Source organism: Python bivittatus, unplaced genomic scaffold, assembly GCF_059951505.1.
Source record: "Python bivittatus isolate LINGU-HERP-01145 unplaced genomic scaffold, Pbiv_v1 ctg000840_np1212, whole genome shotgun sequence".
Classification (NCBI taxonomy): domain Eukaryota; kingdom Metazoa; phylum Chordata; class Lepidosauria; order Squamata; family Pythonidae; genus Python; species Python bivittatus.
In genome coordinates this window covers 20,808,734-20,831,353 of record NW_028277113.1, presented here as the reverse complement: position 1 = coordinate 20,831,353, position 22,620 = coordinate 20,808,734, and the positions used below count along the sequence as shown (strand labels likewise).

The 22,620-nt window shown below is 36.1% G+C and overlaps 1 protein-coding gene across 1 annotated transcript in view; it reads left to right on the top strand.

Annotated features, from left to right (window-relative positions):
* Window positions 1–22,620, top strand: part of RIPOR2 (RHO family interacting cell polarization regulator 2) — a 74,046-nt gene that overhangs the window by 45,473 nt on the left and 5,953 nt on the right. The window contains exons 9-18 of the mRNA XM_007421935.3: window positions 5,341–5,384; window positions 6,126–6,251; window positions 7,701–7,849; window positions 8,546–8,675; window positions 10,214–10,888; window positions 13,561–13,742; window positions 16,237–16,405; window positions 17,692–17,827; window positions 18,676–18,837; window positions 19,948–20,106. Of these exons, the coding sequence (XP_007421997.2) occupies window positions 5,341–5,384; window positions 6,126–6,251; window positions 7,701–7,849; window positions 8,546–8,675; window positions 10,214–10,888; window positions 13,561–13,742; window positions 16,237–16,405; window positions 17,692–17,827; window positions 18,676–18,837; window positions 19,948–20,106 (1,932 nt within the window). The remainder of the gene's footprint in view (window positions 1–5,340; window positions 5,385–6,125; window positions 6,252–7,700; window positions 7,850–8,545; window positions 8,676–10,213; window positions 10,889–13,560; window positions 13,743–16,236; window positions 16,406–17,691; window positions 17,828–18,675; window positions 18,838–19,947; window positions 20,107–22,620) is intronic.

Sequence of the window (22,620 nt, the reverse complement as noted above, 5' to 3'; positions counted from 1 at the left end):
GGGTCTATAGCAAGAATTTTCTTCTTTCATTGCTGAGTGTTTCAGTGCTGTCCAGTTCTGGTCTTTTGGTATCAAGCAGAATTCTGCAGTTAACATCTGTGGTGACCCATCACCTTAACTAGCCCAGAAGTAACCCATAAGTGAAAAGCTGTGGAAGTTTCTCTTGATTCCATTACTTGCAATAGGTATCCTATTATGAAACTTTGATTGTCCAAGGGGAGAATTAGATTTATTTGATACTCAATCTAATGCCATCAAAATAGTTACTTCTAATTGTAGACTTTACCATAAAATTATTTCTTCTCTTTTTTTAGAAGCTTTCTCCCTGAAATATTTGTCTTTATGTCACTTCCTGAAGTGCCAGGAGAATGCAAAATATCAATTTCAGGAATATTTTTTCTTTGATTTGTTTTTATTTTTTCAAATAGTACTTTTTATGGTTACATTAAATGAGGTGTAATGATTTAGGCTACATTTTCTGACATCTGCTGAATGCATAAGCATCTGTTCTCAACATCTGAGTGGCCTGTTCCCATATGAAAATGGACAATTTTCTTCTCAGCTCATTGGAATTGCAGAGGATTGATTCTTCTTTCATCTTACCTAAATCATTCATTACAATAAAAAGAGCATATATGTTTCCACAGAGAGTAGGAATGGATGTCAGAACTAGCAGCAGGCACATTTGCGGGTGTCTAGAAACTGGGTCTTTAATCTTAACAATACCCAGCATGATGTAATATGAAATATAAAGCTTTTGAGTGTTAACCTTCTAATATATGTATGTTGGAGGAGTTCCATAGCAAGTTAATGCAGGAGCATTTCTAAAACCAGTGTTCTTATAGAAAAATCCCAGGCTTCATTTTAATTTGTTTTCTCCCACTTTATTCAGAGTGTTTATATGTTTATAGGTGAGTAGCAAAGATCAAGGTGTGACATTAAAGTATCAAAAGGAGTAGCCACCTGTAGAGTATTAGTAAATGTTCAAAGTCTGTAAATAATAAATAAGAATGTGAATGGTAATGGTAATGGTAATACAAACCCAATAGAGAACTGTTTGTTCTATTACTTGGAGCACTGCTGAAAGACATAAGATGTTCTGCATAATCATATGTGGAGGAAGCTATCTTAGTTTAGTGTTTAAGGCACCAGGCTAGAAACCAGGAGACTGTAAGTTCTAATCCTGCCTTAAGCATGAAAGCCGGCTGGTTGACTTTGGGCCAGAACTCTCTCTCAGCCCAACTCACCTCACAGGGTTGTTGTTGTGGGGAAAATACGAGGAAGGAGAATTAGGTTTGTTTACCACCTTGAGTTATTTATAAAAAATAATAAAGGCAGGATAAAAAATCTAACCAAAAAAAAAAGTGAATTAGGATGGCATTTGCCTATAGTATTCTTGCTTGAATAAATATTATATGACACTAGAAAGAAAGCCAGTTCTCATGAATTAACACTTCTTGGTCTCAGGGAAGCTGATTCTCATTTTTGATTGTGATCTAGAATTTCTTGGTTGAAATAGTAATTTTTTTTGTACTGCCTTATAGGTAGAAGAGTACTTTATTTTTGTGGTGGGGGGATCCTGGAGCTTGGACTGCTAATATTATATCTTGACAATTTTCATGAAGTCTTTGGAGATGTGTCTATTGCATTTTAAATAGCATAGCCAAGACTCATTCTTCCCCACTTTATTAGCAATATTACCATTGTGTTGTTTACTTGGCATAAGCCATATGCAGTCCTCTAGGTGTTGAATTCCATGTCCCATAACCCCAAGCCAATATGGCCAGTGGTAAGCATCTCATAATAACTTATTAAACGACTTACTAAAAGAGTAGACATACTTTCGGTCTCTCCAGTCATTACTTTTTTTGATGCAAATATGATGCTCTTTCAAATCCTTCTTCAGTTACAGGGTTTACTATGTTACTTAAAGAAGTCTTGATCCAAATGTAATGAGGAATCATGGTTTCCAGGTCTGTCAATTAAATTCAGATCCCAAGCCCTTTTTTTGTATAGTGTGCCAAAGGAAACTGAAAACTTTTGCTTATAAATTTAAGTTAATTTTCTGTCGACGCCAGCTAAGGAAAAGTAATTTGTTTAGCCAGAGGAAGATAACCTGTAACCACTGGCTGCATGCAGCCCTCCGTGTATGTCCATCTGCCCCCATTCTTCTTTTCTTATATGTCCTCTTCTGCTTATTAATGTCTCAGCTGCTGTTACCACTGCCATTTTCTTGAAAGGCCCTGTTTCAGATGGGTGCAGAGAACTTACCATATGATTCTTTTGCTTGGCTCTAAGCAGATTCTATACTTTTATACAGGACTAACATTCCTGAGGGGAATAAGTGTCCATAAAATTTCAGAAAGAGGGCCAGCTTGGTGTAGCTGTTAAGGCACTAGGCTAGAAACCAGGAGACTGTGAGTTCTAATCCTGCCATAGGCACAAAGCCAGCTGGGTGACCTTGGGGCAGTCACCCTCTCTCAGCCCTAAGGAAGCAGGTAATGGCAAACCACTTCTGAAATCTTGCCAAGAAAACTGAAGGGACTAGTCCAGGCAGTCACCAGGAGTCAAAACTGACTTAAAAACTGACACCTCCCAAAACACTGACTTAAACACTGGCAACCCCCCCCCCAAATAAAAGCTTTATTAAAAGCTGGTGCTAAAAATTGCAGTGTTTCCAGCAATTGCAACATAAGTAAGTCTGGGAAGAAGAAGAATGTGAATCAGGTTTATATCTCAAGCTAACATGTTTCAAATGATTGCTGTGAGCATGGGCAAATGGTGATTGAAACCATTGGGTATTGTTTAAAAATGGTGAATAGTGTCTTATATTGTGGTAATAAACCTAATGAATAAACATCATCATCATCATCTGTATTGTTTGATGATCTACAGTGTTAAGGTCATCCATCTGTGAACATACTTTTCAATAGACTCCCCAAAAGCATCTGACTGAGGTTAAAGAGCAGTTGTACTTATTGTAGATTAAAAATAAATACTGTAAAAAACTAAATCATTAAAAAAAATTGGTCAACACAGTTTATGAGGGACTGCTGCCATCTAGAGATTAAAAAAAAAGTGTGCTCCAATGTCAATAGGATTTCCTTCATACTGCTAAGCCACAGTCCCTTCACTGCAGTTATTTTAGACTGTAGATTAGCAATTTTACAGGTGCACCTTTAGTTGAGTATATATATCATTTAACTGACCATTGTGAAACCATGAATACATTTCTTTTACCTGACCACCTACTGCCCCACCCAATCCTTTTGTTATTCTATGTTTTTGATATTTATCTTTTTTTAAAAAAAATAATCTGAACATGTCATTTCAAATGTTATATTAACTTAAATTTCAGCATTGTTATGACTTCAAGAATAAAATAGTATTTGTTTCTCTTGTCCTGACACTAAACAACTTACTTATCTTCAGAAAGTAGAAAAACAGGAATTAGATAACTACAGGCCAGTCAGTTTGACATTGATAATGGGATAAAACCTTGGTACAGACTATTAAATGGTTAGTTTGTGAGCATTTAGAAAAGAATGTGTTGCTTGGTAGGAGCCAACTTGGCTTACCAAGAATAAGTCATCTCCAACCTCCTGATTTCTTTTTTTTTTTTTTTTTGATAGAGGGATCAGTTTAGTTGAAAACAGCATACAGCGGATATAGCGTACCTTGATTTCAGTAAATGATTCAATGAAGATATTCTAGGAGAAAATGTGGCAAAGTATGGGTGTGTATGCTATGTTACATGGATACAGAGATGGTTGAACAATTGTAGCCAATGGATGTATGTCAGTGGCTGTTCATCAGCCTGGGAGGAAGTGCCAAGTGATGTTTTGCAGGACTTGGGTCCAGTTCTGGGCCCAGAGCTGTACAACATATATATAAATGACTTAGATGAGAGTTTGGAAAATATGATTATCAGATTTGCAGATGACATAAAGATGAGAGGTAGCGAACACCTTAGAGAACTATATTAAGTTTCAGGAGGATCTTGATAAGCTGTAACAATGGACAGAAACCAGCAGGATGAATTTCAACAGGGACAAATGCAGAGTAGGAAAAAACAAAGTCATGAATATAGGATGGAGGCGAACCATATTGGGCAGCATTATGTGTGAAAAGATCTGGGTATCTTGGTGGATAGTTAGCTGTACTTGAGCCAAAAATGTGATGCAGCTTCCAAAAAAAAAAAAGAAAAAGGGAAATGCAGTCCTAAGCTACATCAATAGATGCATAGTATTAAGGTCAAGAGAAATAATGATTCATCTATTCTGCATTGGTCAGATTGCAGCTAGAATATTGAATCCAGTTCTGAACACCACATTTTAGAAGGACTTTGACAAACTGAAGCATATACAAAGCAACTATACTGATAAGGGGCTAAGAAAGAAAAATCTATGAGGAATGGTCAGAATATGTTGGGGCGGATATGTTGATCTTGGGAAGCTGAGCCAAGTAACTGTAGAATCAATTTTTACTCCAGAGAAAACACTGTGAAAATAGTTTGTAATTCTGGAGTTGCAAGCAAATTGTTTTCCATTGGTGGGAACTCCCAACTCCTCCCTTTCCCAACTCTTGAAGTTTCTCCTCTTCTCTGCAGAGTCCCCCCCCCCCCAATGCTCGTATAAGGATTTCACACCTAGAGTTCTAGGACTTTCAGAACAATTAAATACATATTTAAAAGTAAGCAATAAAAAAGGTCCATTATTAATTGGATTTAATGTGTATTAAAAAAAATAAACATAGTAAAGAAGTTTCTCTTTTTGCTCACTTTAGTTCTACATAATGTCTTCTTTTTCTAGGGACAGAGTTGCTCAAAACTTGACATGAGAAAAAGATAAAGGGAATGATATGATTTCCAAAGAGAAGTGACTGCTAAATGCATTCCTTATTTGAACATGTTTGAGATGAAGACAGAATTTAGTTTCTTTATATGATTTAGAAAGCTACATTTTAAAGGGATCTGTGATTTTCTAAGACATTAACATTCAGATTCTGTCAAAGTGGAAATAAACTGGGCATTCAGAATTCAAAAACAAGTCTGCTGATCATCTAACAATGTTCTCGTGCTTTACATTAACCCTTGTAATAGAAAGCAATCAGGTTTCAGTTATTACCTTTCTCAGTCTTTCAAAGAAGGTGGATGGGCAACCTGAATCATTTCTATTAATAAAAAGAAAACAAAATGGGCTCTGAGAGTTGCTCTCTTAGTGTCATAAATGCTCTGGCAACATTGTAGGGTGTTAATTTTCAGGATGTAAGTCACTGACATAAAAGGAGGCAACACAAACATTTAATCTGAAACAGTTCTCAAATGTTGTTGGCTTCTAGGTCTGGCTGGCTTTGCTCGACTTTGCCCTGGAGACCAGTATGAGGTAAGTAACTTTGTAAATGTCATTTTCCATCATGCATTTCTTACTGTTCTCATGTCCTGTACAGCAAGAAAGGTCCCACTATTCTCTGTTTATGGATGAATGCACTTTAAGCAGTTCCCACATAAAGACTATGAGACTGGTCCCAGAATGCTGATTGATGCCTCACAAGATAACAACAGATCTTTCTTTAGCTTTGTCTTGGAAGCGTGTCAGCATGTCTCTAAATATTTTATTCTTGGCATAGGTTTTTTTCTCTCTTGTGGCTCCCAAATCTAACTAGGGCAGGCTGAGTAGAGCAGGTCAATTAGAATAGTTCAAGTCGGCTCCCCTTTTTTCCCCCAAAGACAGATATGTTATTTACCAACAAGTAGTAAGGTGGAAATTTAGAACAAAGTCATGTCTCTAGTCTGAACACTATGTGATTCTGCATTCATGTATCATGTTGTAATACTTCATGAAATAATATTTATGCTTCATGACCTTGTATTAGTTTTCTCTTCTTTGTGATGTTCTAGACTGATATACTAAGAATTCTATCCAGTTTTTTTCTTTGAAATATATGATTTGCATTATTTTACAAATGAGTTAAACAAGAAAACTATCAGTTTCTGTAACGCATTGAAGTGAATCCATTAGTTTTGTTGGGATCTTTAACCTACTCACTGTGGTTAGTTCAGAATGTTAGAATGAGAGTGAAATATGTATGAATATGCTCAATGAGTTCACATTTTGTTTTCATAGATTTTCATGAGGTATGGCCGTCAAAGATGGAAACTAAAAGGCAAAATAGAAGTCAATGATAAGCAAAGCTGGGATGGAGAAGAAATGATCTTCCTCCCCCTTATTGTTGGGCTGATCTCCATTAAGGTACTGATGTATTGCTTATTATTAAATGCATTGCCTGCCTTTCTTCTTACAACAGTTAAAACAAAATACAATGATAAAAGATGACCTCAAAATCTGTGGAATTAAAATCAATTAACAATTAAAAGCTTGACAAAAGAAATGCATTTTCGGTTTTCCTAAATATAACTGTAATGTAACTGTAATATTGATCTGTAGAGGATAAGCAATGTCATTCTGGTTTTCTTTAATTCACTGAATGTATTGACAATTCTTTGTGTGCATCCATATATTTTACTGTGAAATTCTGTTGAGCAAAAGCCAGTCAGGGAAGGACACTGGGTGCTTTGTAACTTCATTTATGTGGACCAGTTTACTGTAGTTTTCAAGAGATTACTCACATGTGGGAATTTGCTTTTATATGTTAAAGAGCACAATTAGAAGTTTCAAATATCATTTCAGGGATTATGCTTTTCAGTTGAACATTGAAATGAATTATTAAATGTTGAAGAATCAAGTAATAAAATGTTAAATGCTGTCTTATCAAGTAAGCCCTTTCAGTTGAATGAATGAGCACACAATTTCTTCCATTTTTTTAAAATGATACTTTCAATGCTTGTTTATTTTGAATACAAAAGAGATTCTGCCATTTATACTTTTTTCTTTCAATACTTTTTTCTTTCTTCTGTTATTTTATTAACAGAAGAAAAAGTTACCTGTGCATTAACAATATAATGGAACATCAACATCTAGTAGTGCCATAAAAGATTAAGGCTTTTATTTGCCAACTACTTCAGCTGCGTGTCCTGAGAGAAGAGTATTCTATATATGCCACTGTTCTGGGAAAATAAGTAGGGAGGGGTAATGAAAGAAGAGGTCAGAAATTGTGAGAATGTTTTGGAAATGGTAACCATTAATAAAATAATGTCAGATTTGTGACAATTTATTATTATTTTTTGTATAAAGACTGTCCACTTTGTCCAGTTTTTTAAGATAGTACCCTTTGGCATTACTTGCCTATGCCTTGGTCTTACATACGTACTAGGTTTTTCCCCCTATTCTTACTTCCTCATTCATTGATCCTTCCCACACATCATTATTATTAGCTTCTGTGTCTCTGAACCATGTAAATAATACATCATTAATAATATATTGTGACAAAAACTGAGCTAGATGAATCAGTGGTTTGCAGCTTTCTTTTTTATGACAAAATATAATGCCATCCATGCAAGTGTGAAGTCCTCTATAAATCTGAAGCATTTTAGTATCCTTGTGATTCTCACATAATTGTACTCAATAATAACATTCAAGTCCCAGTATTTCTTACTCTTCTAAACAAATGAACAGTGTAGTCTTAGAAGTATTAGTATGCAAAAAAGGAGAATATTTGACATCTGGAGATGCTATTGAAATAATGAGCTGTTAATTGATAGTTATTTTGTTCCTAATTATTAACACTAATTCATTCTGAAGGTCACAGAAGTTAAAGGTCTTGCTACTCATATTTTGGTTGGAAGTGTTACTTGTGAAACAAAAGACTTGTTTGCTGCTCAGCCTCAGGTTGTCGCTGTGGATATCAATGACCTTGGCACAATAAAGCTGAATCTGGAAATTACTTGGCAGTAAGTAAAGTTGGCTTTGTGGAAAGTCAACATCATTTCAAATCAAGTGTTGTTTCAATAACAACAGCAACAGAAAATAAAATTATGGGATGTACTTCTACTCAGCTGGCATACCAGAGTGATAAAAGTGCTATATGGTACTGTAGGTCTGACTTTTGAGGTGCCGCTCAGATGGTATGTACCCTTCTGATATGTATATAAAATAAAATGCGAAATGGAAATATAGACAGTTCTTTTCCTGTATTTAATCTCAGAGGGTAGTAAATAGGAGCTGCTAAACAACCATGATATACATCTACTTCTTCATAACAGTGCTTCTATATTCTTAGAGCACTTAATAACAACTTAGAAGCTGTTCTCCATATATTTTTAGAGGTTACCAGAAGTATGGAGGCTTCCAATATGGAAACTAGCAATTTGGAGATTATCACATGTCATGGAAATGATGTTTCTCTCATTCTTAATTGCAACTGGAATCTATACTTTGCCCCTATATAGTTGTAATTATTAACCAATAGACTTGAGTTATATGCAAGAATGCTATTTTGTGAATCTGCTTTTAGATGTACAGAACGTCACTAGAAAAAGTCTGAACTGCTCCTGCTGTAATATCTTAAAAATGAAAACCCTTCTTGTAATTCAGTATAATAACATTTTAATGATAATTCAATCTAATAACAGATTTATACTTTGCAGTCCATTTGATGTGGAAGACATTACCCCATCAACAGGCAACACAAACAGAGCATCGGCTCTTCAAAGGAGGATGTCCATTTATAGCCAAGGCACCCCAGAAACACCAACTTTCAAAGAACATTCATTCTTTGTAAGTGAAATGTTCCCCAGTAATAGTGAAAACAATCAGTGATTAATTAGCATAGTTTGCTCAATTTTGTTTGAGATGATAGAAAGAGCGGCAAAGGAAAAAGGGAATATTGGCAAAGATTATCTCTTCTATCCCTAGCCTATTCCTTGATTCAGTGGGAAACCTTCTGTAAATGAAAGGAGCTTTCCATATGTCATATGGCTGGCCTAGATCCCACCCATCTTTTCTTTTAGGAAAGAAGATCTGATATTTCCTTCTCATGGATAAAGGACCACTTAGGTGTGAGATGTTTTCATAACAACACCTCTAGTGTGCGCTTTGGTTCTTAAGAATTCCAATAAAGTTTCTTATCTGTCTATACTTTGTACACGTACAGTATATTTAAAAGATGATATAGTCAACTAATTGCCCCTTTTTTTTGCCTTAACACTTGAAGAAATGGCAACATCCTCCGCATGACAGGCTCCACTCGGCCATTTTAGAGACTCTGCAGGATGCTTTCTTTGACAAGTTGCGTCGCAGTCGCTCATTTAGTGATCTGCCATCTCTCAGGCTGAGGTCTAGAGCAGGGCTAGAACGATATGTGAGTCCAGATGGTGTGATAAGTGATCTTACCGCATTTCTCAAGCAGTTCCTCTGTTTTTATGCATGTCCTAAATCTGATACTTCTCTTTAAGATCTGTCTTGTTTGCTGACTGTGTATTGAGCAAATAACTATAAGTTCAAGTTGCCTATATACTCAAATAAAACTATTTGGCTTTAGTTTTGCAATTTCTTTTTAGACAAAAGGCCAAGAAAGAAAGCACATATTACTTGAAATATTTTATATATATAGTTGCACATGGGCTGATATTTTTCTATAAACTATTTTTTGGCTTTTTATATCCAAGACAGACTGAATTTTAATTAAGAACCAATTTGGGTGAAAGACAGGAGATTAAGAAAATTAATTAGATGCAGTCTAAAGTGAAAAAAAATCACATTTTATCCCCATTGATTTCAGGCTGCAATATTGAAGGCTGCTTAATTCTCTTTGGGAAGTTATGTTTAAAGATTTGAAACTGTATCTCAGTATTGTTGAACAAAAAGATAAGATAATCCTCAGTGTACAGTAATGCACTGTACAGTAATGTCAATAATGTAATGACATGTGATATTCCCTTGGTGTGCATTTTGTTCCATTACGCTATTTTTTCTGCATGAAATCTGGTCAGCAAAATAAAAGACTCTATTTTGTTCATAAAGTTAGTGAATTTGCAGTGCTGATAAAGCTTCATGATTGGTTTAGAACCTTTCTGTAGACATTCTGGACCAATTCTGATCCTTCTTATTTCCTGGCTTTTGAATAGGTTTTTAGTATCTACCTGTTATTTTAGAAAAGATCAGTTTTATAAAAGGTAAATAAATGCATTTCATAACTCCAAATAGCCTGGTTTCACAGAAGGTGGTAAATTGTGTTCCTTTTTTAAAGTAAGTGCTTAACATCAGCTTTGTTTAAAACTAGATGAACATTTTAACTGTTTTTATTATATTTGCAGTCAAATTTACCAGATGATGTTTTTGAAAATGGAACAGCAGAAAATGAGAAAAGGTCATTATCTTTCAGCTTCAATGACATTACCAATGGACATTGCACTACATCATACTGTTCAGCGGACTCGTCTTCCACCATAGATAATTCTAATCCTGAAATTATTGCCACAACCCCAGAAACCAGTGGGAAAAGGTTATCCAAACCTCACACTGTGCACAATGTTCATTCAAGCTGTGAGGACTCCACATCTGAATCCAACAACTTAAAGTCACAAGAGCATGATGAAAATATGACCACAAATCTAGATTCTGAAGTTTGCCAAAACACTCTTCATTTGAGAAGCAACGGCGTGTTCTTAGCAAGTAATGCCTCAGTGTCACTTCTTCAGGATACAGATGAGTTATCAGAAGTCAAACCTGTAGAATTGGATACTTTTGAAGGCAATATCACAAAGCAGCTGGTTAAAAGACTGACATCTGGAGAGGGGCCAATGACACCCGAAAAGTTTCGTTGTGAGGGGTCAATAAGTGGAGAATCTGAAGGCTATAAATCATGTGTAGACGGAAGTTTAGAAGAAGCATTTCAGGGGCTTCTATTAGCTCTTGAGCCTCATAAAGAACAGTTTAAAGAATTCCAGGATTTGGACCAAGGAATTATACATCTAGATGAGATCCTAAAAGTAAGTTCAGTTTCACATAAGAAATCTCATTCATTATGAATAGAAGAATAATTATTATCTAAACTTCTGTAGTAAAACTAGTTGTTTAGATAGTAGCCTTCTTGATACCAAGCATCAATACAGCATTCACATTCGACATAAGAATGACCAACAAAGAAACCACAAAATGGAAGGGCCAGCTCAGGTCTTTGTTAAAATAATCCCAGTAAGCTATTCCTGAATTATCTTTTTGGCTGTTAAATTCTACAGTATAGGTCTACTTTCCACACAACAAAACAAAAAAGCCTTACATGGGAACAATCATTAGATAAGCTAAAACAACAAAATTGTGGAAATTCTGGTGCATTCTGCCCTCCTGTTCCAGTAATATGTAATGAGGTACTGTGAGGAGCAGATCCACCAGCTGAAATATCAAAACCAGTTGAGTATAGGCTGAGCTGAACAACAGTTTTCTTTCCCCTGTTTGATCTAACTTGGCAGGTGGTTGGGTAAACTTAAACCTGGTAAGTTCAAGGACATACCCATATAGTTTTTAATTATGGTACAAAAGTGGTTTGCCATTATTTTCTACTGGAATATTTTTCAAGTATCTGTCTACAGTTCTGTAATTTTCTGATGGCCTCTCATCTAAGTATTAACCAGTTCCAATCCTGCTTACTGATTTGTTTGTTTTTAAGATCAACCAAGGCTAATTATTCTTCTGCCTATAGAAGAAAAGCCCCTATATTTTGCATTTTCTAATCACCAGTATTTAAACTTGACTTGAAGGAAATTTTACCTTTTCCTTTCTCCTACCTTTAATTTTTTTTTCTGGACTGTGTTTAATTTGATGTAACATGACTGAGAGTGAAGCAATTCCATGTGCTGTTTTCATATGGCAAACCAGCAATATACAGAACTAAGTTGTGGTTCTGTGCCATAATAAATTGGCATGCCAAATGAAACCATGCCAAATTAAATTAGTGATGTCATTGAGGAAACACTTCCTATATGGTAGAGTACCATAGGGAGCATGATAAAGCACCACTCATTGTCATAAATCCATTTTATTAAGGTATCTTCTTGTAAATTGAATAGTTTAAAGTTATTAAAAGTTATCTTCAGATATCACTGGAGAAATATCTAGAGATAATAATACTCGGCATTTTTTTTACATTGCATCTTTATAAGTTTAATTCATTTTTGTAATCCTCACCCATTCATTCAGTTTAGTTGGAATGTATATTGTAATCAATGCAGTCAGTCAATGCCCTGTTGATGGTCAAGTCAGTTAATATTTTGGATATCATAATATTGCAATATTGCTGCTTGAGTAGCTTCTGAACTTCATTTTTGGACTAGTGTTACAGAAGCCTTTCAGTGTACATACTTTTTCCAGATTTATAATTGGCCTCTTTGATGGAAATCCATTAGAACTTCATTGGATAAACTTGGCTTAAAGTTGGATTCATGTAACACTAGCATTGGATTTCAACTGAAATGTACTAATAACCACAGAATATGACAGCTCTGTTAAAGACCATTAAATGTTACATTTACACTCTTCAATTTATGTTGAAGAGTAAAGCTTTGTTTGTACAAGAAATGTAATTTTTTAATTACCCTTATTAAATAGTTTTTAAAACACTAAATAATTGGGTTTCTGATCTTCATTTTTTTCACCATATTTATGTGCAGAGCTAGTAAGTTGTTTTTTTTTTTCTACTTCTACTAAAGATCATTTTCTATGGATAGCTTACAACAATATTAAATCACAATTTTAAAATTTATTAAACTAAAACAGTAATTAAAATGCAATATATAAACAGTAAGAGCATAGACGTCACATGTATAATAAAGCAGTGAGCTTAATCATACCTTTTGAATCTTGAATATTTAAATTTAATTTTATTTTGTTTTCAGACTCTGAAAACTGAGCTGTCATTTTGACAGGAGTCACAGAAGGCCCTAAGCCATGGTTTGTTCAATAAAGTGCACATACCCATGCATGCATGCATACATACATGCATACACGCACACACACACACACTTATACATATACACACACACACATGCACACACAAATATAAATAAACCACAACTGGTGAAAGTTGCACATTTTAAATCTCATAAATATTTATTTTTATTTTTATATTTATTTATATTTAAATGGCATAATTTGATCTGTAAGCCAATCCATGATGATTTTGGAAATGTATTTGTTTAGCTGATAGTGATCAGGTGCAAAATATTGACAAGTTTTTTTTACTTAGTTGTAGGAATTCTTAAGTCTTCTGTTTTAAAATGTGCTGTAAAATGTATTAGATTAATGAAGCATATAAAATAGGGACTTAAGATGACAGCCCATCAGTTTCAGTGGTAGGCATTGCTTGCATAAAGCCACATTTTCTTCTCAAGTTAGGATACGGTAAGGATTAGTTAACATCATGGACAGCAGTTCCCATGACACTGGGGGGCGGAGATGTTAGTTTAGCCTTATTTTCTTTGCTATTTTATTTAATGCATACGGGTAGTCCCTGGCTTATGTCCATTCTTGAACGTACAACGGCACTGAACAAGGGGACTTGTTGAAACACCCACACCCAATTTAACTGGAATATTCTTGAAGCAAAAACATTTTGAATGGCTAAACAGTTCTTTAAGTATGTATTCTTTTGGTTTTGCTGTTGCAGTGCAGACCAGTAGTAAGTCACAGCAGGTCATCCAGCTTAAGCTTAACAGTTGAGAGTGCACTGGAAAGTTTTGACTTCCTCAACACTTCTGACTTTGAGGATGATGGTGGTACTGATGAACTTTGCAGTGGTGCTCGTGGTGCAGACTCTGTGTTCTCAGATACTGAGATTGAGAAAAACAGGTAAGTATGTCAGTATTGAATGCTTCTCAGTTTGTTCCTTTCTGCCAGGAATAGTACATAGTTGTCATTCAAGAAAGAGGAAATTAAATATTATAGCCCCTACTAGGTTAGTGATTTTCTACAGAGTACGGAGAATGCTCTTAGCAGAATGGATTGTAGTGGTTCCAGAAAAGCTTCCCCCTGTACTAGTGAATGGAGACATTCTGCATTCGTTCAAAATGATGTACAGTACTGAAAGAGAATAAGGATATTGTAATGTTTTTCTGTATTTATCAGATTATATATAATCCACTCGCTCATCTCTGTCTATAATATAGGATGTAGAATCAGATTTACTTTCACGTATATTCATATCTATATCATCACAAACCTTGGGCAAGCTTCTTCTAATTTATAGAAGCAAAATTGGCCATAATAGGTAATAGATAATAGATAATAGATTTTCCATCCTGACATATTGATTTATTGATTTTGGTCAATATGGAATTAATCATATTTACTGAATGCATGCAAGGTTTTCTTTAGATGCTTAAGTATGTATGTATGTATGTAGGCGTGTATTTATTTATTTATTTATATGGCTGCCCTCTTACCAGAGCAACTCTGGGTGGTGAACAAAGTTTAAACAAAAACCACAGTATAAAACTGTTAAAACATACAATTCAAATTAAAAAAAGAAACAGCAGCTGAGAGTAAAAATTATAATATATAATATAATATAATATAATATAATATAATATAATATAATATAATATAATATAATAATATAAATTCACAATCCCTATGCCTGGGGAAACAACCAGGTTTTCAACACTTTATGGAAGCCAGCAGACTCAGGGTCAGTCTGATCTCAGGGGGTAAGCAGGTGCCACAACAGGAAAGGCACACTTCCTGGGTCACAAGATGGCATTCTTTAATTGATGGGACCTGAGGCATGACCCTCCTGCTTGATCGAATAGAGCAGGTAGAAACCACTGGAGACAGGCAGTCCTTCAAGTATCCTGGCTCCATGCCATGAAGGGCTTTAAAGAATGTAATCAGCACTTTGAATTGCACCTGGAAGCCTACTGGGTACTTGGCAAAGGTGTAATATAGCCAAACTGGGAAACATCTGTAATTGCCCGTGCCCCTGCAATCTGGATGCTCTTCAAGGTCAGTCCCACGTAGGATGCATTGTAGTAGTCCATTTGGGAGGTGAGTAAAGCATCTGTGACCATGCACAGTGCCTTCCAATCCAGGAAGGGTGCAATTGGCACACAACATGAAGCTGTGCAAGTGCCCCAGTGGCCACAGCTGACATCTGCTCTTTGAGCAGGAGCCATGAGTCCAGGAGGACCCCCAAATTGTGAACCAGTTCTGTCTTGGGTAGTGCAACACCATCCAGAACTAGATAGAACATCACTGGACCCAGGTGGGCCTAAAACCCATATCCACTCAGGCTTACCAGGCTTAAGCTGAAGCTATTCCTCCCCATTCAGATCAGATCTGCACAGCCTCCAGCTACCAATACAAGATCTCCATGGCACTGCTTGGACAGCCTGGGATGGAGTTGTATAACTGAGTATCATTTGCATATTTATGGTACCTTACCCCATGGCATCAAATGACCTCACCCAGTGGTTTCATGTAGATGTTAAATAGGAGTAGAGAGTATGTCAAGTTCTGTGGCACCTCACAAAGCAGGCCTTGCAGGCTGGAACTCTCCTATCAACAGTGATGGGAACCTACCCCAGGAGAAGGAGGAGAAGGAGGATAAAACTGTGCCCCCATGCGAACCCCCAAAGCTGGTGCAGAAGAATACCATAACTGATGGTATTGAAAGCTGCTGAGAGGTCAAGAAGAGCAAGTAACTTAAACATTTCCTTGACTGAAATAGTTAAAAGAGTGAAATAGATGTTTAAACAATGATTTTTGTATTCTATGAATAAAGAGAACAGAAAACTGGTGTTTGTTTTTTTGTGTGTGAACCACTGGATGATTCCATTATAACTTCCTTTCCAACAGATTCTCACTATTTTTTAAATTTCTTAGCTGAACAATTAATCATGTGCCAGGAAAGCACTGACAGATTACATCTTAATTGTATAACTTTTAAAAACCACAAATCTATAGTTCAGTTACATCCACAAATTCATAGAGCAGTTTAGCAAAGCATGCTGTCAACAAACCAAGGTGACTATGATAGAAAAAAAAAAGAAAAGTTATAGCAAAGGTTGATTTCAAAGACTTCTTAGCAAGAGTTCCTTACAAAAAAGTGATTGTTTCAAAGAAACAAGTAGGCTAGTGTGGTAACAATATATCCTTTAAATGTGGACACTTATTTGGCACGTTCTACCTAATGCTACTGCCAATTTGAGATACGACGTATTCATTAGAAGGTTACTGGCCTACGAAGAGCTGTTTGGTTACAGGAGAGTGCTTTCAGCAATTTCTCTTTTGCATTGCTTCCATGAAAAGAAAATCAAACTGCTCGCTTACCTCCCAGCTTGAACAGTTACAGGTCAGAACACCCAGAAGGCAGAGGGCATCTCAGTGAAGCCTTGACAGAAGACACAGGAGTTGGTAACAGTGTTGCTGGAAGCCCTCTTCCATTGACCACAGGAAATGAAAGCCTTGATATCACCATAGTCAAGCACTTGCAGTACTGCACACAGCTTATCCAGGTATCTTTTAACACATTTTGGTTTAAAACAAAGATGCTTTTGTTTTTCCTATTGTGTACACACCCTTGTTTGTTGATACTTAATTTCCTTTGTACTTTGTACACTTGTAGTTTTCTTGCATAAAGATCAGCACAGGCATAATAAAGTAAAAAGGACAGACTCTGCTGTTGTGGAGAAACTAGCAAATGTGCATTCTGAAGAAGCCACAGAGTGTGAAAGATCTTTATCCAGAGAATACTTACTTCTCTCCAGATATTCCAAACAAGACACAAGGGCCCAAACTCTATAGGAGACTGGGGCTGTCCATGCCAATCTGCACCCTAACTCTTATCCCCTTTTCTCCATGTATGATCTTATTTCATCATGGTCCATGTGAACCAGAACAGAACTCCAGTTCACTCTTTGCTGTTCAGTGTGACATGGTCTGGTACCAAATTGGTAACAACACATAGACTCTATAGGAGGCAGAGGCTATGTATACCCCTCTGACCCAAATTTCTTGACACAGTTTGAACTTTCACAAGTTCTTTGAAATACAAAAGTAGGATTTTAGCCACACAGAAATCCCAATTAAATTAATAGCTTTTAAGGCAGACTTAAATTGATTAAAGTTGTAATTTTACATACTTCCTAGGGTTGAAGCACTACTGACGTTAGTGAGACATATTTCCAAATAAGTCAAACTAAATATATTTATTTTGGTTATTGACCAGCCTAAGATAACATGTAAAGAGTAATTTCCTCTCTCTCCCCAAAAAGTAATTGTTCAAGTGGATTATTTTGATTCCCTGAGAATACAATAATGGAAGTATTTTTCCCATCTAATCTTCTTTGTTGGGAGTAATCTTAAACTTAGGGTTTTTCCCCTCTGAGGTAAATATGGCATATTCAGAGTAATCGTAGTGTAGTAAATCTGTGTATTGTGCTGTGCTTTTATCTACTTTGCTGAGAAAAGAGTCTCTGCAAAAAGTCACCACTAGGGACACATACTCAGTCCTCAATATAAATAGAAGACATGTTTTCTGTTAATTTTTATGAAGCCAAAATAACATAATCCAATATACAATCCAATGTAGCTGGCTAGAAATTGACAGGAACACATATTACAGTGGTTGGTTTGTTGTGAATCCCACTTTTAAAGTATATGATAAAAATCATGTTTGTAAAAACCATAGAATCATTCTTATTTGATAAATTTGCATTCTTCCACATTTGGAATTTTGACCTAATTAATGTTTGTTCTGTATGAGGACTATTTACACTGTTGTTCTTCCCTATTTTACCAGCAAATTGTATTCTCTAGCAGAACTCCATTTGTCACAAGGTATCTTCTGGATAAGCTATCTCAACAAAATTTAGTGATTCAGAGTCTTGCAGAGATCAGCAGCGAGACTCTGGGGAACTTCAGACCTATAAGTGAAGGTGAGAAATAGCATAGACAACGTTCATATGAAAATATTACATATTTTTATTTTCTTACCGTATGGTATGCGGTGCTTTTCTATGCATGTTTACTCAGACCTACTCTCTAAGGCTGTTATACAATTATTGACTCCAGTGTAGGCCTGATTAAATACCATGAACTTCTAGGTAAACTTATGTGGAAACAGGCTGTAAAGTTTCAGTCCTGTGCAGACTCCTTTGGTGAAAAGTATTAATGAATTCAGGGGAATTTGTTATAGGATCAGGTTGGATGAAGAAGGTTAGTAGCTCAGGCACAGAACAGTGCTTTGCATGCCAACAATCCTGGGCACAGGAGTTCTAAGTCATTACAGGGAGTGACATGGGAAAAAACAGTCTAAGGCCATGGGGCGTTGTTGCTTGAAGAGGAGCAGTTGTGGGCAACATGTGACCCCTCTCCTAGTGAACATTCTTCTGGCATAAAATCTCAGCCTTAATATCTAAAGCCTTCTTAGCTTATATTTATCTAGATCAGTATTTCTCTACCTCAGCAACTTTAGGATATTTGGAGTTTAATACCAAGAATTCCTCGCCAGAATTCCCCAGCCAAGCTAGAGAGTTCTGGGAGTTGAAGTCCATACATCTTAAAGTTACTGAGGCTGAGAAATACTGATCTAGATCATGGAAGCTATAGACATAACCAGATAATTATTGTTATCTTTCCAGTCAAAGCAGATCTGTTTTGTTTCTTTTTCCAAGCACATGTAACCTTTTACAAATTTCTACCCATTTCCCTTCAATACAGAGCTGATTATTGTTCAATTTTAATTTGTAGTAATCATTTGCTTTATGGTTTTCTTTCCCATTAGCAATTCCAGAACTTCAGAAAAAGATATCCCTTCTTTCTTTCTGGAATAAGTGTACCAATTCTTCTGGGTTGTATCACACCTCTGCAGACAAAATGATTAAACAACTGGATATCACTTTTGCTACAGTGGTGAATGATGAATGTCCAGGACTTTCAGAAACAGGTACAGTTACCTAATATGCTTCCAGAAAAGTAGCATATTTTGTGATTTCATAGCAGTTGAGTGGATGAACGGTGGTAAAAAATGGTTGTGAAAATTACAACAATTCATCCAACAATTACATCAGATATTTAAAAACATAGTAGTTGATATTCTCTGCTGAATATTTGGTCTTTCAAGAATCAAATATTAGGGCTGTCACATAACTTGAGTTTGAAGTCCTATATACACATTTAATCTCGAAGTAAGTCATATAGAATTTAGTGGGCCTTAAATTCTGTAATGCTATGTATGGGATTGCACTATTATTATACAATATTAGTGTAAGCAAATAAATGAATAAATAGATTTCCAGAGGTATAAAATTAGTTTTGAATAAAAACTGTATATATAAGAAATGTATATATTGCAGACAAGACCATTATACAAGGCACAATGAGAATAGTTATAATGGCAATATTTTTAATGCTACTGAAAGCCTTTTGTCAAATAAAATATGTTAACTAGTTTTACTAGTTCATTGACTAAACATTGGTTCCCCTTCCTAATATTAAAATAATTACACAGGTGTGTATATACATGGGCTTTGAACACTCTTATAACCTTTATCCCAAAACGTACCCAAAAACCTATTTTTAAAAGTTGCTATTTAAATAAATTACTTTGGGATGGTTTTTTTTTAAGCAATAAAATTTCTGCTTGCAGTGCCATATTTCTTTAGCCCATGCCTATAATAAACAATGGTTATATTCAACCAACATCAGTCACTTATTCAGTGATTGGTAATTCACTTCATATCGTACCAGTAGCCTATTATTTTTTCATTTGTTCTATTTGGGTATGACAGAGATATAAGTGAATGACACTATAGAGCAGAGGTACCAGCTAGGTGCCCTCAGGTTACCCGTATTATACAGTTTTCATAATCTTTGTTCATTGCCATACTGGCTCCTTCCAGAAACTATAATTCTAAACTTCTAGAAAGTATGAAGTTGTCTATTTGTTCTAAAGCACATTATCCTTTCTAAAAAAAGACTTACTTCCAGTCATTTTTGTTGCTCTTATTAATGAGGACTCATTTGGTAACTAATCCTTTTATCTGGTTATATGCAGTATTCAAAACCTTGATTTCTCATATCTCGGACCGTGCAGAACCTATCCTCTCCTCGAGCCTGTCCTTGGAAATCATAACAGTTTTTCAATATTACAACTATTTCGCTAACAAAAATGTTAGTGATCTGGCAAACTATTTGCTTCAGCTTGCAAGAGAAGGTAAGAAACAGGCTCTTTAGAAGTTCAAATTCCATAGTGGGACAATACTTTTAGTAGGAACAATTAAAATAGTAGAAAAACATCTGATAGTTTTTGAGGCTTCCAGAACACCCATCAGTGTTCTGTACAAAAAAGAGGGTGTAAAAGGAATGAACAGATACACAACTTAAGCCATGTGTTTCAGCCATGAGATCTGCAGTTTGAAGAAGGAGATTGTAGATTGAACACTGTAGCTATGATCAATAGTAGTAGTAGTAGTAGAAGTAGTATAGGCAGCTTATAAGAAATTATGCAATAGTAAGCAGAGTATTAAAACTTTGGGATAAGCACAGGAAAATAATCAGTATGTTACTCTAGTACTGATTGTTAGAAAGAATATTTGTTTTCTAAAAATAGTTAGAAATGTTGGATAATTTTTCCATATTTGGTGGCAATGTGGCAAAGCTCAACAATTTTGGAAAATGATTTATAATAGCATGAATCAAATTCTAAAAGTTGAATTTCCTTTTCAATCTTATTTATTTATTTATTTATTTATTTGTTTATTTATTTATTTATTATAATTCAATCATGTCTGATAGCATGAATCAAATTCTAAAAGTTGAATTTCCTTTTCAATCTTATTTATTTATTTATTTATTTATTTATTATAATTCAATCATGTCTGATTCTCAGAGACTGCCTGGACAAGTCCCTATAATTTTCTTGACAAGGTTTTCAGAAGTGGCTTGCCGTTGCCTCCTTCCTAGGTCTCAGAGAAAGTGACTGGCTCAAGGTCACCCAGCTGGCTTTGTGCCTAGGCAGGACTAGAACTCATGGTCTCCTGGTTTCTAGCCTGATGCCTTAACCACTACACCACACTGGGTCTCGCTATATTTATTACATATTAGTAAACCTTATATCCCCAACGTATACTGAATTACCTTTGTATATGGTAACTGCTGCAAGTATATTCTGTACTTCTTGCTGAAAATATATATGGTTCCTTCTGTAGCAGAATGACTTATTAAGTTGCAGGAGTCTGACTCAATGTCTAAACTAACTTAATATTTCAAAAGCAGTTAATCTGAGACAGAATTTAATTCAATTTGGGAACCATTTTTGGATTATGTACCACATCCAAAATTTGGGCTTCCCTATGTTCAAGTGTAGGTTTGGATCTACTTGATCCAAAGCTTCTCCACTGCCATTGTTTGGATTCCTAATCTGTACTGGTCTGAGGCTGGCATAGAGATTTTCTTTCCCACTGAAATCAGTGGGAGGAAGAAAGGAGACCAAAATTCTGCAGAAGAAGGAATAGGAAAACCAAACCAAAACTGTTTGTGCTGGCCACTTGTGATCCAGGAGAGGTCCAGGATATCATGTATCCATGGTGGATATTTCCCTTGAGTTGGTTGAGCTTTCTGTCTAAGCCTGTATTCTTTGAGCCTGGTGACATGTGACAGCACCTAGCTGACTTTGTTTGGGTTCAGATGTTAAGCAGGATTAGGCCTGGTTAGTACTAGAATTGGAAACCACCAGGGAATTCCTGAACTGTAGGTTAGACTGGGAAGTAAAAAGAAGATGCTGAAAATAAAAACTAGGGCTTACTGAATCTGAGCTGCAAAATCTGGACAACTGCTAGATGGCAGCAAAGAGTTATATTTAATTTAATTTCAATTGCCATTTAATTGTATTGTCGAAGGCTTTCACGGCCGGCATACGATGGCTGGTGTGGGTCTTCCGGGCTGTGTGGCCGTGTTCTCGAAGTTTTGTTTCCTAACGTAAAAGACAAAAGGGATCCCTTCACCGCCGCAGGAGTATACCGCATACCATGCAGTTGCGGGCAAGTATACATCGGGACCACAAAACGCAGCATCCATACCAGGATAAAAGAACACAAAAGACACTGCAGACTACAGCAACCAGAAAAATCTGCAGTAGCTGAACATGCTCTCAAGCACACTGGACACAAAATCCTATTTGAAAACACAGAGATACTGGACAACACCAACAGCCACTACACCAGGCTATACCGGGAAGCCATTGAGATTCACAAACACCAGCACAGTTTCAATAAAAAAGAGGAGAGTCTAAAAATCAACAAAACCTGGCTACCAATCCTGAAAAATACAGCCTGCAAAAGGTCAACGAACTCAGCTCAACCACCAGGACATGTGAACAGTTCACACAATGAACTTGCTAATCACCCTCAGCAGCCCCTCGTTAACAATTCAATAGAAGAAAAAACCCTGCCTAATCCCCAGGAAGATTCTGACACCAAAACAAGCAGCCACTCAGTAACCCAACGCCCCCACACACACCCAATCCCCCCCCTTCCCCCCCCCCAGATCTCTATAAATACCCACAAAAGGGTCACATCACCCTGGGCACAGAGAGTACTGCTCCTGTCTGTGCTCCTGCACTCTGAAGATGCCGGTCACAGGTGCTGGCGAAACGTTAGGAAACAAAACTTCGAGAACACGGCCACACAGCCCGGAAGACCCACACCAGCCACTGCCGTTTAATTGTTTG